This window comes from Dryas octopetala, chromosome 9 (genome assembly GCF_963921425.1).
Source record: "Dryas octopetala chromosome 9, drDryOcto1.1, whole genome shotgun sequence".
NCBI lineage: Eukaryota > Viridiplantae > Streptophyta > Magnoliopsida > Rosales > Rosaceae > Dryas > Dryas octopetala.
In genome coordinates this window covers 17233561-17250695 of record NC_141374.1, presented here as the reverse complement: position 1 = coordinate 17250695, position 17135 = coordinate 17233561, and the positions used below count along the sequence as shown (strand labels likewise).

The 17135-nt window shown below is 38.8% G+C and overlaps 2 protein-coding genes across 5 annotated transcripts; one reads left to right on the top strand and one right to left on the bottom strand.

The window, feature by feature from the left end:
• Positions 1-398: 398 nt before the first annotated feature.
• Positions 399-5506, bottom strand: VIP4 (leo1-like family protein). Of its 4 annotated transcripts, none has more exons than XM_086256852.1 (12): positions 5314-5506; positions 4443-4756; positions 3992-4127; positions 3702-3902; positions 3417-3593; positions 2745-2876; positions 2361-2540; positions 2136-2267; positions 1810-1914; positions 1471-1725; positions 1074-1229; positions 399-649 (listed from the first exon to the last, which is right to left on the bottom strand). In XM_086256852.1, the coding sequence occupies exons 1-11, from the start codon at positions 5425-5427 to the stop codon at positions 1095-1097; spliced, it is 1881 nt and encodes a 626-aa protein (XP_086112978.1). In that variant the 5' UTR covers positions 5428-5506; the 3' UTR covers positions 399-649; positions 1074-1094. The 4 variants fall into 4 exon arrangements, with proteins under 4 accessions (XP_086112978.1, XP_086112980.1, XP_086112979.1 ...); XM_086256854.1 differs by having other exon boundaries at positions 3702-3887; XM_086256853.1 differs by having other exon boundaries at positions 3992-4124.
• A 2256-nt stretch (positions 5507-7762) lies between these two features.
• Positions 7763-15828, top strand: LOC147275037 (dentin sialophosphoprotein-like protein). The gene is made up of 10 exons (XM_086256665.1): positions 7763-7907; positions 8113-8174; positions 8282-8529; positions 8657-11307; positions 11496-11623; positions 12321-14282; positions 14417-14465; positions 14558-14814; positions 14932-15039; positions 15223-15828. The coding sequence occupies exons 3-10, from the start codon at positions 8337-8339 to the stop codon at positions 15452-15454; spliced, it is 5580 nt and encodes a 1859-aa protein (XP_086112791.1). The 5' UTR covers positions 7763-7907; positions 8113-8174; positions 8282-8336; the 3' UTR covers positions 15455-15828.
• The last annotated feature ends 1307 nt before the right edge of the window (positions 15829-17135 follow it).

The window sequence follows — 17135 nt, the reverse complement described above, 5'->3', positions numbered from 1 at the left end:
TCTTTTACAAAATCGATCATTTTGATAGAAAAAAGTTTGGCGTTTGGCGCCACAGCCATAAAAGGAGGTTGAGGGATGGAGAGTAACAGGAGGGTATATTTTTTTAATTTTTAGTTTGATTTTTCAAAAGATAAAATTACAAATAAATCTTACAAAAAAATTTTGGGTTCCTTTCTAATTAAATTATATAACTTCTTTTACCAACCAAAAACCTTCAACATAAAGATCATAGCTTGTAAGTTTGAAACCCTGAATAATTAAACTTTCTTTTATCAGTCATATGCAGTTGATAAAATTCAACTTTCCTTCTGTGATAGGAGTAGAATTAAACTTTCTCATGAAGCAATTTGCTATCAAGTATCAACGATCACATTTCCAGGGGCAAAAACTGTTTGACAGATCTCCAAAGTTCACATCATTTTCCCATTTAACAAACTACTTGTTTGTATAATATACATAAGAGACGCTTGATAGAGTTATAAAACCAAAGCAAAAAATATCTGGAAAAAAAAAGATATGGTCGGCCTTCCATTTCTGCTGCAAAGACAGTCGCAAGAAACAATTCATATCTATTATTTGAGGGTGTTTAGGTTTGTCTCCAGACTCCAGTTCATTCCCAGGATGAAGGCAGCCAGGCTGACCAAGTTTTCTGCAAAATAATGTGAGAAATAAAAAATAAACATCAAAATTCATGTCAGCTTAACATTGGACAAATAAACTAAGGGGTGTTTGATAGCATTTATGTTTTTGGTTTCAAGTTTTCTTCTAGTTACGGAGAAGGAGAGAAAATATATGGGGGAAAAAACGGAAGAAACGAGAGAGAAAGGACGAAGATGAGATAATTGAAGATAAGGAAGAAACGAAAGAGAATACATAAACTGAAGTAGCACCGGATAAACTGCTGTTACGTGTAGAAGACGCAAACAGTAAAAAAGTAATAAAAGAAGATAGCAATGAGCAGTGATGTATAAACCAGTCATTCTGTAGCTATCGCTTTCAAAGACAGTTTAACCATGGTGCAAGACTAAAAATCATTAATAACAAACAAGAAACATTACAAGAGAAATACTGACATGAAATTGTCCAAACGAAGTTCAGTCTTCATCACTATCATAAACAACTGCCATTCTGCGATGTGTCGCAACCTTCCTAGGAGGAGAGTCTTCATCTGACTCAATTTCCTTACGCTTGAAACTGTGTCCAGAGTCCTTAACCTTTTGCTTAGGCCCCTACAAATATATCCAAAAGACAGGATCAAAGATAAAAGTAAATTAAATTATGCTAGAGTAGACAGAGCTTAACAAATCTGCTCCGGTGTAGAACAAAATACTAATACTGGAAATAGTAACAACAGATGAACAAAAGTATTTCTCCTTCCTTTATAAACCAAAATGATTTATGTAGAAAATTAATCAAGATATCTCCATCTATGAATCTCATAGCAACTGTGATCGTAAACAAGGGGAATACCTCAGCCTCCTCCTCCTCCTCTGATGCTTCATTTACTTCTGCTTCTTCTTCATGTTCTTCATCTTCTTCTTCTCCGTCTTCATACTCTGGCTCTGGATCCTCAGCCCTCTTACGTGGAGGAGACCTCTCATCTTCTTCCCCATCAGTTTCATACTCAGACTCACCTCTCTCACTATCAGAGAAATCCACCTGACGCCGAGATGATTTGGCAGTTGGCATTGATGACTTGCGAGGGATGTCTTTAGGTCCCTGTGACTAAAATTCAAAGTGTGAACAAGTTTAGAAGAATGAATATAATAATATATTATAAGAGGAATTGTAAAAAATGAGTTATAGGACCTTCTTAGCATTCAAAATGCGTTTCTCTGCTCGAGCTTCCATTTCCAGATCCTCCTCGATATGGCGGCGAGAACGACGCGACTCGTAATAATCTGGTTCATCATCCTGAAAAATAAAAGTGACCAACTAAGAGACCTAACTCACAAATGAATATAGGGTCTTCCGCATCCACAAAAATAATTAAAAAGAACAATTGTGTTCTTCAAACATCATAAACTGAAAAGCTACCGGTCTAATCATCTGAGTATGCTGTAAAGGAACATAAAGCATTGAAGATGGAGAGAACAAAATGAAATCCCCACCCCACCCTTATAGTAAGGCCATACCTCATCAAGAGCATCTTCCAAGAACCCAGGTGAAAGTTGGCGCCTCCTGTCCACAGTCGGTGTATATTTTCGGTTCACCTTCTCCCTCTTCCGGTTAAGAAGTAAATTAGCTCTGATTGTTTGACTTTCAGCCTACAACACCAAAAAAAAATCAATATAGATGTTCCATTATACTAAATACCAAACACACACAACCAACTTATGAAAAAAAAAAAAAACAATTACCCTTTCTTTCTCCTCCTTTTCTCTCTCAGGGTCGATGTCAGTAACACAGTTCTTAACCTTGTAAACTTTTTTATGTCGAGAATCAACCAGAGCAGTCAACAGTCGATGTGAATTTGATGTTAAGGACGATGGCATAAACCTCATCTTCTTCATAACTCTTCCTTGTGATTGGAGGATTCCCTGCAAGTACAATACATAGGTATTCAGGAACAAGTTCTTTGTGAAGACTAATTTTTTCCAAAAACAGAATATGAACAACTTCTTAGTAGGCAGTTCAAAAATCTCTTCAACCTTTTTTGCAGCTTTTCCAGAATTCTGACGGAAACCAAATTCATTAAGTATTTACTTATGAATCACATACACCAAACTGATTTGGAATTTCACCTTTTCATGCCGGAGAAATAGGTGTGCTTGATCATGCTGTGCCTCTTGCACGGATATATCTAGAACTTCATTCCCAATTAATAACTGCAAACTGCCATCAGACCATCTCACAAAGCGTGCATTGCTTTCACACTACAAATCACAGGAAATAGTTAAAACACTGAGCGAATGATGTGAAAAAACAAAAACAAAAAAGAATTTGTTTACAGTGCAGCACAAAATGGGTATTGTGGTGGAGTTGAACCAATATTGGCTTTCAGCTGGAAAGAGGTAATTTGGAAAACTCAACAGCAGAGAAGGACAAGAAGTTAAGGGAACTACAACACACAAAGTTGTCCTAATCTGAAAAACACATCTCTAATTACAAACAATTTATTCATAGGTAGTTTTACATTGGAAAATAATACTCAGGAAGCACACAAAAGGGCAACCCACTACAACATTGACACAACTCAGTATTATAAATAACACTTTGCATGCAGAAAAAAAGGCACATAAAGTCCACCCACTGAATTTAATGCTAAATATATGCAAGCATATGTCTGTGACACAGGCATACGTGTGCAGCCAATCCATCACATGCATAAATGTATATTGCATGTATACACACATACAGACGCGTATATGTGCATGTATGAGCGTTGACAGAATAGAATAAAGACAATTACTTACAGATGTTGTGCCATTTGGATTTCTAACTCTCCTCCAGCGCACAATATTGTTTTCCAAACGTATACGTTTCTTAGATCCTGATTCATCTGTCACAAATGTATCTTCCTCCACGTATGTCTTCGGATCGAATGGTTTGGGGTCAATGCCCATGATATTTGAAACTTTGATCATATTCATCTACAGAAGTATAACATTTGAATATCACAATGTTCCACCAAGTCAATAAATTGAAATATTCACGATTTTTCTTTTTATTATTACACCATGTAGAATAAGAATTTAAACCTTTTCTGGATGAGCAGGAGGCGGACGCAATGGAATCTCTAGCTCCAATGGGGGCCCAAGTGGTTTGTCTCTAGGTTTAGCCTCAATGTTTTCCTCTTCTGACTCATATCTAGCATCTTCATCAGGCACTATATCCTCTGGTCTTAAACTCTTGTCATAGCTCCCGTCCTCTTCCATAGGGGATCTCTGAGGCAAAAAACACTTCTCATATCATTTAAAAAACCATTACACTTTGACAGCAATTACAAATGCAAAATTTAAGTATATTGCCTTCCGACTTTCGTACTCACATTTGAATCATGCTCAATGTCATTCTGAACTGCATAATCTGTTGGTTCTTCTTCTTCTTCATCAGAGTCACCAAATACATTACGAACAGCAGAGTGTGCAATGTGAGTATTATCCTTCTCCTCCTCAGGAGATCTACTGTTAAAAATCAAGTTTCCCCTTACAATCAAACTAGATAGCTGCTTGCTCTAAACAAGTGTATGTACAGGAAGCTTACAGTAATCTTTTATATTTTTCTGGATACTAAAATAGAACAGTGATTGATGAACAAGCCATGCATAGCCCATTCCCCCAGACATCCAATAAGATATATGAGAAGAAACAAAGTTGCTTCAGATATGTTCTTTCAAATGCACTGAACACATGTGTGCACTTCATGTATGTGTGACTGATAGAGAGAGAGAGAGAGAGAGAGAGAGAGAGAGAGAGAGAGAGAGAGAGAGAGAACTTTACCTTGGACTTCTAGCTTGGTTAACCTCATCATCTTCATTGTCAGGGTAATGGTTTTCCTCAGACCTCTCTGAACCACTTTCAATCACATTTCGTCTTCGACTTGTTAACTCTTCTTTTTCTTCAGTGTCTGAATATTTTCCTTCACTTTCCTCTCTTTGGTCACCAATTTCTACTTCTTGGGAACTTTGTTCTCTTTCGCCCTCACTTTCTCCTGGATCAGGATCAACATCACGCAGCTCACCTTCACTCTCTACCTCTGCCTCCCCCTGGCCCTCTACTTCACCTTCACCCTCAGGCTCCGGCCTTCCTTCATCCTGAAAACAAAACCATCAATTCAGCACTAAAAATGTTGAGTTTGTTGCGCATAATTTATGTTGTGACAATCCACGGAATGACAAGTACCATGATACAACTAATAACTTGTGCTCGTGCAAATCTGGCTTAAATGCTTTCTTCAGCTTTATGTGGACAAAACGAAAAAAAATAAACCAGTGAATTACATGTGCATCAACCAGTGTTAAACAACAGTGCTTCTGCTCAGTTTTCTATACACTATAATACTACTAGAAAAACATAACCATAATCCAACCAATACCTTAAAATATAAAATAACCCACCTCTTGTTCTTCTTTCTTGTTCAATCAAAAAGCACATATATGTAATCCTAAGAAGAAACTGTATACAAATCCTCATGACACATTATTCTACACAAAGCATCCACCATCATTAAGAAAATCACAGCCTAGCTTAAAGCCTATCATGGACCTTAAAGCCTATCATGGAAACAGCTATGTCCAAAATCGAAACCTAAATATTCCAAAATATGCAATTCGTATCTGAGTAAATATAATGGAAAATTGGAGGATCATACAGATACGTAATTGGGCTGGGGATTGGACTCGTGCTCGGAATCAACCTCTTCTTCTTCTTCGGATTGATCGCCGAACAGGTTCTGCATCATCAATTGCCTCTTCTCCTCCCCCATCTCTGCGTACGTGCTGTGCTCGAAGCTCTCAGGGCTCTGCTTCGGCGCGGATCTGGCTCGCTTCTGCTCCCACTGATTTTGTTTTCTGTGCGTTTTAAGTTTTAACCCAAATCTTTTTTTTTATATCAATAATCTAGTTGTCCATATTTTTTTTCCCACATTTGTATTTTATTTAATTATTTAATGTGTCATTATTTTACTGGAAGGGTATTTCTTTTTTCTTTTTTAGGTTTTATTTTTTAATTTGTAGTGTAATATTGAATGCCATGTAAGATGGTATAAAATTGTGGTATAAAAATGTGGTAAGTGTAGCATTACTGTTTTTATATATATACGAAAAACTTAAACCCAAATTTCTTAATTCTTTTTTCTTTTTTCAATTTTCTTAATTCTTATTTACCAAAAAAAATATAAATTTCTAATGACAATAGTGATTTATTTTAATAGGTGAAATTTAAATGAAAATACTCAGTTTTTCATAAATTACTATATTTTTTTTTGTAAATACCATAAAGTTCCGGAGACATCATATATTTTTCACAACGCACTAATCGATATAATGAAATAACTATAATAACGGTTTGACGTGTTCAAATAACGCTCGACTTTTCATTTTTGTCATAGTGCATGTGATTAATTTCCTTTTAGTCTTTGTGTATATTAATTGTTTGTATTAGTACATTAATTTAGCATATATAATTCCGTAACTACAAATGTCATATGTAACTACATAAGAATTATAATTAATCGATTAATAATAATTATCGAGCAATCAGCTACTCATCAAACTAATCAACCACTTAAAATTAGACGACTTCATTTTTTTTTCCCCTATCGATGTACGTTTAGCTTCAATTCCCTAAACGAAATGGAGATCACCAAGACCTTGCTTAGTTTTGTAAGCTCCTTCCTTAACGATTCAAGTGCCTGTTATTTGGGAAAGAATAATCACAAGTCTATAGGCGGCGGCAATTCGGGAGTGGGCTCCCCACCAGCGGGGGGATCTAAGCTAAGTAGGTTCTCCACGGATTGGGAGATCTAAGCTAGGTTGATATGGTTGTGTACTATTTATTTGTGATATACAATTAGAATAAATTATTCGTACAAGATACATGTTAAATTTGGTCTATGACTCTATGAGTATAAGTTTAACTTGTAAATGTCAACAAATATTGGTTGCTAAGCCTATAAAAATGGCCTAGGCTAAAATGACTCTATTTTTTATAGTTATGGGTTGGTCCGACCTAATGTTATGAGCGAGCTTAGCTCGGTTTATTTGTGCGAAAAATAGACTTGGGCCTAACACTTTAGGCTTTGGTCCGCGTCCTGATCCTACTATGTGTTATAAGCTATAATTAATAAATATGTGACTTTTTTCATATTTTATAGTTTAATTAACTTTTAAACAAGTAAAGCCTTTCATTTAAGTGGGATGATGATTAATTGGGAATTTAATAGGCCCTAGTTCCAAACCACATATTAATCCATTTAATATTTTTTAATTAAACAACGATAATGCATTTGCAGGGTCAATCAGGCCAGTCCGGTGACCCCCTATAGTCTCGAAGGTTTATAGGCCTTTGGGTAGGGTCTCGGCCTAACCTATTTGGGATATGGCCGACCTAGCCTTACCCATTTAATCCTTAAGAGTCCATAAAGCCCAAGGCTGGGTAAGGCTTGGGCCCGCCTGACCCGATCGATTTTATAGTCCTATTGGTTGAATTCGAGTTGCTCCAGTCTTCAATGTCAGCTCAACTTAAATTTGATTGACTTCACATGTATTATGTATATAGGCTACAAATTCAATTTTGGGCAAAAAGGAATATTAATAAATATTCGGACCCATTTAGACGACATTAAAGAATTTTCCAAAGGATTTTAGCTCTAATGGTAAATCACTTATCACAATCCTTCCCATTTTTTATTTTTTGAATAAAAATAGTAGAGATTGCCTTCTCCAAAAAATAAAAAAACAGTAGAGATTGCTCATATTGGGTTATTTAAAAATTTTCACCTTAAACATCAGAGCAAAATCAAAAGGAAAAATTTGATAGGGCTCACAATATCATGCCACGTGGCACAATTTAATTGCTGGATCACCTAACTCTCTCTCTCTACCCTCAACCACTCTTCACAACCCTGAACCCACCCGAGGCCTTCGCAAAAACGCCTCCCTTTTTCCACCCAGATTCGGACCCAAGCCACCCAGCTTTGACTGACGAACCTTAGCCTCGTCCCGAACCTCAGTTTTGTTCTCAGTTCGTTGAAAATTTCGCACTATTGCGATCACTCTCTTTCTCTCTCCCTCTCTCTCTCTCTCTCTCTCTCTCTCTCTCTCTCTCCCTCTCCCTCTCTATCTCTCTCTATCTGAGATCAAAGACACCCCATTTCCCTCTCGCCGATTCAAACCCTAACGCTTCGCAACCTGACAGTCTCAGAGGACCAGTTTCGAGCTTCAATGGGGGCATCTCAGCGTCACTGTGAGTTTATCCTCCCTTTCTCTCTCCAAGAAACCCTAATTTTCTTTCAATTTGAACCGTTTCTGTTGGGAATGCAAATCTACGCTAGGGTTTTGTCATTTCATGGCTGGGCAGCCATGCCACAGCTTCTACAGTTCGAATTGCGGTGGTTTTTCTTTCGATCTTACTTGATATTTGCCTAACGCCCTCACATGGTTGTATTCAGGATAAGCTATTTGGGATTGGGAACATGGCAGCTGGAGCGACACTAAATTATACTGGAAGAAGGTGTGTTTCTGGATGTGATTTGTTTGAAAGAACTTCACTTTGATTGTATGCTCTCTTAGAATCACAGGAGTATTGGTAGCTCTGAACTCTATTCATGTTTTCCTTAGGTAGCTTTTTTCTCAACGAAACTTAAGCTGCTGCAAATTTGTGGCTGGATTATCTATGCCTGGAAACGAAGTCGGAGACAGGGTCCACAATTTCTTTGGCCAAGAAAATTTGTCACAGGGTCAGCATCATCCGCAGGCTGTTGACGGGAACTGGCCGGGTCTAAGTAACAATCTGTGGGTTGGGAGCCAGAGACAGATTGGTGCTCCTGTTAATTCAAGTTTAAAGAATTACAATGTACAGCAAACAGGTATTTCTTTTTTCTTGTGTGTGTGTGTGGGGGGGGGGGGGGGGGGGGGGGTTGTTCTTTATTATGAGGACTCTAATGAGGTGCCATTACTGGTTTCTAAATGTCTCTATTCCTTCATTACTAGCAGATTCTGAGAGAGGACATGGGAGTCAATCTATGCATGTGCCTCATGGTTTGAATTTTATGCAATCAAATCTGAGGCCTGAGTTTGGCAGAGTTCAGTCTCAAATTCAACAGCCAAATCTGAATGGCTATGTACATCCACATCAGATGTTCCAGACAAGGCAGAATGAAGCTAACTTTCTGGGAGTGGATACAGAATCTGATCGGCAAAATTTAACATCCAGAGGCTTGTCCGGACTAGAATCACAGCGAGGAGGTGGTGCTGAACATAATAAAAAAAATTCGGGGAGATTGGAAACTTCAGAACCTCCTGTTGGTTTTGATTTTTTTGGTGGCCAACAGCAAATGAGTGGTCAGCATCTCAGCATGATGCAGTCTTTGCCAAGGCAGCAATCGGGGATTAGTGACATGCAGCTATTACAGCGACAGGTTATGTTCACACAATTTCAAGAATTTCAAAGGCAGCAACAACTTCAGCAACTAGAAAGGCAACAGGTTCTTGCAAATCAGGTTTCCTCCATTACAAAACAGGCTGCTGGTAACCACTCACCAGCCCTGATCAATGGTGTTCCGATCAGTGAAGCGTCTAACAATCAATGGGCGCCTGATCTTGTGGCAGGTAACACAAACTGGCTGCAGCGTGGTGCTTCTCCTGTTATGCAGGGGACATCTAGTGGACATGCTTTGTCTCCTGAACAAGCCCAGGCACTGCGGTTGATGGGTTTTGTTCCTCAACAAGCTGATCAATCTCTATATGGAGTTCCAATTACGAGCTCAAGTGGCACACCTGGTTCATACCCTCATAATCAAATGGATAAACCAGCACTGCAGCAGATGTCGGCTAGTAGTAATTCCTTTCCAGGTAATCAGTATGCTTCATTTTCGGATCGGGTTAATATGCAAGATGGATCGCTGGTTTCTAGACAGGATTTTCAAGGAAAAAGTATGTTTGGGCCTACTGCTGCTCAAGGTTTGAATAGTGGATTTAATTTGGAAAACTTGCATCAAGTAAATCCCCAGCAAAGAAATGAACCCATGGAGGAATTCCAAGGGAGGCAAGAGCTAGTTGGACTGTCAGGACAATCACAGGAGAAAGCAGCAGTCCAGGTCGCGCCCTCACAGAGTGTGGCTACCCTAGATCCAACCGAAGAGAAGATTTTGTTTGGCTCAGATGACAATCTGTGGGATGCCTTTGGTAGGAGCACAAATGTGGGAATGGGAGGCTCTAATATTTTGGATGGTACGGATATCTTTGGTGGACTTGCTTCTGTACAAAGTGGGACTTGGAGTGCTCTTATGCAGTCTGCTGTTGCAGAAACTTCTAGTGCTGATACAGGGCTACAGGAAGAGTGGTGTGGTCCCAGTTTTCGAAATCCAGAACCTCCAACTGGGAATCAGCATCCCTCAAGTGTTGTTGATAGTGGCAAACAACAATCTGGTTGGGCGGGTAACAACTTGCACTCTTCCTCTGACTTGAATTCTAGGCCTTCCCCACGGTTCACTGATGCCAATAGGCCCACTGCGAGTTTTAGTTTCTCTAGTACTCAGGGATTTCAGCATTTAGGACCTAAAGCTTCTCATGAACGAGGTGAAGTCTTTCAGAGTGATTCTTCTCAGAGATTTATTCAACAGATACCTGAACAAGAAAATAAATGGTTGGATCACAGTCGTCTACAAAAGCCACCTGCAGAAAGCAGTCATAATTTTGGAAATATTAGTCATTCATCAGGTACAGAAATAAATGCAAATAATATTTCAGGTTCTTGGAACCGTCAACAAAGCATTTCGTCACATAATAATGATGGTCAGCCATTCAATATGTCAAATGGTTGGAATTTTATTGAATCTATGTCAACAGATGGGAGTAACAGTCTGAAAAATCATGGGAATCAAATATTATCACGACCTGCTCCAGGTGGTGATTGTAAGAGAGGTATGCATGAGGAAATGAGCCATTCTGCTGGTATATGGAAGACTGATTCTGTTCCAAACCCAAATGTTGAAATGGAACATGCAAAATATGCCATTGGAAGCCCACAATTGAATAGAGAGGTTTCAAGTATAAACCATGTTGCTAAATCAAATTCCAGCACCGGAAGAGCCAACCAAGAAAGCCAGCAACAGCTTACAAACAGTCATGATTTCTGGAAAGCTGTTGATTCTTCAGTGAACTCTAAAGGAAGCGAGGTTCTGGGCAAAAACCAGCACCATCAAGATAAGAATCTTCCAATTTTGGAGTCATCTGGGAACAATTGCTTAGACAGGGGAGCAGTTGAAATGCATGATATGGAGAACTCCATTAGGAAAGAGAATTCTAGTGACACTTTTGGCTCTAATTTACACCACCATACTTCCATGGGTGGTTTGAAGGAAAATGTTGTTTCGGATGGCAGTGAGTCACGTGCCTTTCCTGGAAGCAAACAAAAATCATCTGGTAATGCTGGTCGAAGACCCCCTGGGACTCGCAAGTTTCAGTATCATCCTATGGGGGACGTGGATGTTGAAGTAGAACCTTCTTATGGAAGAAAACACTTGGCACATTCGCAGGCTATGTCCCAGCAAGTCTCTAGAGGATTTAAAAGTCATGACCAAGGGAGTTTTGGGCAGTCAAAATTTATTGGTCACACTGATAGAAGTTCTATGGAAATGGAGAAGGTGATCAATAGGTTTTTCCATTTCTTAGAATGATGCCAAAGTTTTAAGTTAGTTTTGGTTTTCTTAATTAATCAGTTTAAAATTTCTGTTTCAGGTTTATCTTAATTGTTTTTATTTTTTCTATTGAAATTTTGAATTGAAGTATAGTTGACATATTCTACCCACTTGGGCATTTACCTGCTTGTCAGGCTGACACAAAAGGTTTGGATGAGACACCTTCAAAAAGTACGCTTCCAGGTTTTGCACCAAGTACGTCTTCTCCCTTTGACAGATCCACTGGTAATAATGCCCCAAACAAGGCTGCACCACCATCAAGGTACTTGAATACTTTAAGTCTTTTCTACCTGTTCATATTTTAGATTTGGTATCAGATAAAACTTTTTATTGAGTTTGTTGTTTCACAATTTTCTTCTTTATGTCTATTAAAAAGCTGGGTATCCTATTATATTATATGCCATAATGGAAAAGAATTTGTCCACAGTTTACTTTTACTTTTAAAACTGACTGTATATCTGTAGCGTCTGGTTCTCAAGGAACTTTAGGTGCCTCATCTACATGTGATTAAGTCCAACTTTTTGATAGGGCCTGTTTATCTGCCATCATATAGGAATATCATGTATGCCCTTATTACTTTTAGGGATACTGTGGTAGTTTTACATTTTCCCACTCCAACCAATTACTCTCATCCAACATGGCCCACTTTCTTTCTAATCCTATCAAATTTGTACATACATTGTGTGTGGAAACCATCTCGTATATCATTTCTTTCTGAAATCTGCTATTTTTTAGATTCCTTGCCCTGTAAAATTTTAGATGTTTTTAGAATACAAGTCATTTGTAGATTCTCTGTGTATTTGGCCCTTGCTCTTCCATTTTCTCTTCAATAAACTGTTTTATTTGTCAAAGAAAGGTGTCAGTGCCTTATAATGCCATTTACTACATACACATACATGCATATATAGACTTGCATGGTGGGTTTAATTTTAGGCTTTGATTTTTCCAATCCATTGCAGTCAACATATGCTTGAACTTCTTCACAAGGTGGACCAACCAAGGGAGCGTGGCAATTCTACACATTTCAGCTCTTCTGATCACAATACATCATCTGAGATGCCTGAAGTGGAAAATTCTGATGGTTCTGTAGGTTACATTCAGCGTAATCAGTCATCTGTTTCTCAAGGTTTTGGTTTACAGCTGGCTCCTCCTTCTCAACGGATTCCAATTCCAGACCATGCCTTGTCTTTTCAGAGCTCCTCACAAGCAGTTTTCACTTCTCCTGTCCATTCTGAGATAGGAGAAAAGGGTCATACATGGTTGGCCTCCACAGCATCTGTTCAGTCCTTACCTTCTTCTCGTGAAGCATCTCAAGGAGATTTTAGAAATAATCTCTCTGGTACCTCAGGACAGATAGGGAATAAGGCCTCACAGTACAATATTCAGGGAGGTTTTTCTGCAGCTCTTAAATCTGGTTTTCCTCATTCAAGAAGTCAACGTGAAAATCAGCACATGACTGCTGCAAGTGGACAATTAACAGCAGACCAGTCTGTTAATATACCTTTTGATAGGCTTCCTTTCCGTCCGAAACAGAGGGATGATTCTTGTGAGAGAGCTCAAAGTAGTCAATCTACTCTGCCATCAGTGCCAGATATGTCTGGAAGTACTTCACAGAATAACCTTGCTTCTGCAGAGGCATCCCATCTGAATATTACAGACCAATCCCATTCAAGAGTTGCTGCCCCAAAAATCCTGGAATCAGATACTCTTCACGTCTCTGAGCCTTCTGTTACATCTGGTATGTCCAATCAAGGTGCTGCTCCTAAAGTGTTGACCAATGTATGGACCAGTGTTCCATTTCAGCAACCTTCAGTAAGTGCTGAACCTTCCAAGGCTGCTGCTCATTTCTTCAAATCACAGCTTCAAACAAATAACAATGTGGTAACAACTTTCCCTGGATCACCAAGGCTCAATGAGCAAGATACCCGAGAAAGAGGGAATGGCGTGTCTGCATTTGGTGTATATTCAAATTTTCAAAGCTTTGTTGCAAAAGAGCAACCATCCAAACAAAGCACTGGACAACAAGTATCACCTGAGAACATTCAGACTGCCCAAAAGACCAATGTATCACAGGGAAAAGAATCTGTTGCAAATAACATTTTTGAGGCATCTGTTTCAAACTCTGCTGCTACTCAGAGAGATATTGAAGCTTTTGGCCGTTCTTTAAGGCCAAATAACAGTTATTCCTTGCTGGACCAAGTGCAGGCTATGAAAAGTACAGAGATTGATGGAAGTGATCGGAGTGTGAAGAGATTGAAAGGTCCAGATTCTGGTGTAGAGACTCAGCTGGTTGGTCCCCAGGGAGGTTCACAATCATCTTATGGATATAATACCATGGTAAGAGATTCATCAGCTGAACATACCTCAGTTCCTTCTGGAGATTCTAAGATGCTAAATTTTTCATCCAAGCTTGGGGATACTCGAAATTCAAATGCATCTTGTCAGGATATGTATGCATTTAGTCAGAAGAATTCTCAGAATTTCTCTAGTAGTAGTAATGCATCTTCTTTTAGAGGTGAACAGTCTCAAGTTAGTCCCCAGATGGCGCCATCGTGGTTTGATCAGTATGGAACCTTTAAAAATGGGCAAATGCTGCCAATGCATGATACACGGAGAACCACTACGAAGTCTATGGAACAACCTTCCAATGCTGGAAAGCCTGGTGATGATCTGCATGCTCAAGAATCAATGGAGCAACCTGGTGCTACTTCGGATGGTAGTAAACTTGTTACAATCCCGCAGAGTTCAGCTCCCAGACCTATTTCCAATGATCCATTAACTTCCCCTCATTTAATGCGTCCTGATGTAACTGAAGAAAATTTAATTGTTGTGAGACCAAAGAAGCGTAAAACTGCTACATCTGAACTTTCATCGTGGCATAAAGAGCTGACCAAGGTTTCCAAAAGGCTTCTAAATATCAGGTGGTTTGCATGAAACTTGTTTGATCACTACAGATGCTCCATTTGTTTTTGTTTTCTGCATTTTTTTTTCTTTATACAGAAAATTACTTGGATCTTTTTATGAGTTTTAACATATGCAATGTTTTTTTTTGCAGTGTGTCAGAAGCAGACTGGGCCCGAGCAACGTGCCGACTGGTTGAGAAGGTTTGTTCCTAGTTATACCACTTGCTCAAAACTAAACTTTGATATCTAGTAATTCTTTTGGAGATTTCTAATCACTTCATATTTGTTAACAGGTGGAAGATGAAACTGAAATGATTGAAGATGGACTGCCAATGCTTAGGCCCAAAAAAAGGCTTATCTTGACAACACAGCTTATGCAGCAACTGATTCGCCCTCCTCCTTCAGCTGTTCTCTCTGCAGATGCTAGCTCATGCTATGAGAGTGTGGCTTACTTTGCTTCTAGAATAGCACTAGGGGATGCTTGCAATGCCGCCATCTCCTGCTCTGGGAGTGATACTCAAACTCCATTGCCTCCTGACAGTGTAAACCTGTAAGAGTTGTCTGGAAGTTATTCAAAATTTCCCAATAAGCCAAAGAATGGATGGTTTATGACTTTTGCATTATTCACTGAATACTAACATTAAGTCTTTGTATATATGATTTATAGTTTACCCGAGAAGCTTAAGACACCTGAGAGAATCAGTCATCGGAACTTCTCAAAAGCTGTAGAAGACTTTGTTGATAAAGCAAGGAAGCTGGAAAATGATTTGTTGAGGTAGCTTCGTGACCTCCTCCTTTCCTTCATATCACTGTTTCTGCTTTCTAGTTTTGACAATGTAGTTGATCTTACTTCCCATATTATATGTCTACTATTTATCCTCGTTGTGTGCTTCTTATATGTGTATTCTCTCTCTCTCACTCACTCACTCTGGTGTAATGCTTCCTTCTACTGATGCAGACTGGACAAGAGAACATCAATCTTAGACTTGAGAGTGGAAAGCCAGGACCTGGAGAAGTTTTCGGTCATCAATCGGTTTGCTAAGTTTCACGGGCGGGCACAAGGTGATGGGACTGAGGCCTCATCATCCTCCGATCCTACAAATGCTCAAAAATCCTGCCCCCAGAAATATGTTACTGCACTTCCAGTGCCTAGAAATCTGCCAGACAGGGTACAATGTTTTTCACTTTGATCATTAATTGATTATTTTTCCCTCTTTCGGCCATTTGTCTCCACATCCCTCTTGATTCTCTGGTCCGTTATCTTTCAACTTATCTAATGGCACATGCTTCGCAAACAACAGTTACACAAATGGGAATGTAGGAGAAGAATGAATTCTAGATTGTCTCCTTTAGAAGTAATGGAGACCTTTAGTTCTTTGCATTATAGGCTATTGATATCATTTTTGAGAAATATATGATGGTCTCTGTATACTCTGGAAGTCTAGAAAGGAACTGCGATGCCCCAACATTTTTTTAGCTGAAAGGGGAGGATAGAACCGCAGTCTGGTTACTCAAAATTGTACACACTTCTATAATTCAAGTAATCATGTGTTCTGGTTCTTAATCCTAAGCATGGGAAATTCATCAACTGGAGGTTTTACCTTGTTTTTGGACCACCTGAGGTTTATGAGAAAGGGGACACTCCGTGGTCTTGAGTTCTGAAATTTCAATCTTAATGTAACAATTAAGCCTTTTTTTGGGTAAGAGCAAGAATGAAGATATCGGCCCTTTAATTAATCAGTTATGTGGTCTGACTTGCTTAAGTTTTTTTAGGAGTTTTAGAAATTTTGACTGAATTTCAGCTCAGTTGTTAAAAAGTCAACGGGGGTTAATTCTCTGGATACTTTATGAAGTGGCCTGTTTTTGGTTACGTTGGAATCTGTGCTCAAGTTGCTTCAGGTTCCCATCTAATTCTCTACTTGATTTATCTGGCATAAAAAATAAGGTATCCCCACTGTGTTGCCTGATTTATCATGCCTTCCCGTGCCAGTAGTTTCAGAGTCAAAGAAATAAATGATGTCTGGGTGTTAACCTTGCCTGATCATTGGGATTGGGAAATTCACAATGTATTTTTGGTGTACCTGTGAAACAGTCAAACACCGTCAAACTCTTTATTAATAAGTTAGCTTAAGTAGTGTATTCTGTTTTGTTTTACTTTCATGGATGGGTCAGCTTGTTCTCAAATAACCATTTGTACATATGTTTATTTTTAACTAGGGAGTTTTGCTTCCTCTGTCCTTCATGTGTTGTACCTTAGAGATTTCAGAATATTCATCCCTCAAATTTAAAGATGTTTTTGTACATCTTTTTTTGAAATACTTCAGGCAATGCATCTTCTTTACTGTGTTCATACTTACTTGTTCCTGTTTCTGTATACTTCATGTTCTAGTAGTTATGTGTTACGCATTTGTTATTGCCCAATGTTGACACTAGAAAGACGCTTCTGGAGGGACCTTAATATACTATTAAAGTTTGGATGAAGATTTTATTCTCGAAGGACCATTTATGTTCTGACAAATTATATAGAGTTGACTTTTTTGATTTTTTGATTTTTAAACCAGCTATGAAATATAGATTTCCAGCTGGTTATGTTACGTTTCAAATTTAACTTGGCCAAATATTTACAATTTTGATTTGCATTGCTTTGGGGGGAGGGTGAAGAAAAAGGTGCACGTCATGCTGAGAAATCCACTACAGTGCCTCAATGCCTAGTTCTAGGGCTGGGTTTTTCTACCGATTTACCGAAAAATACCGTTGCCGTACCGGTACCGTACCGATCGGAATGGTATTTTTTTTGAAATTTTCGGTAGCGGAGTAAATACCGTACCGTACCGACTAAAAACGGGATCGAAATGGTATTGATATACTCAT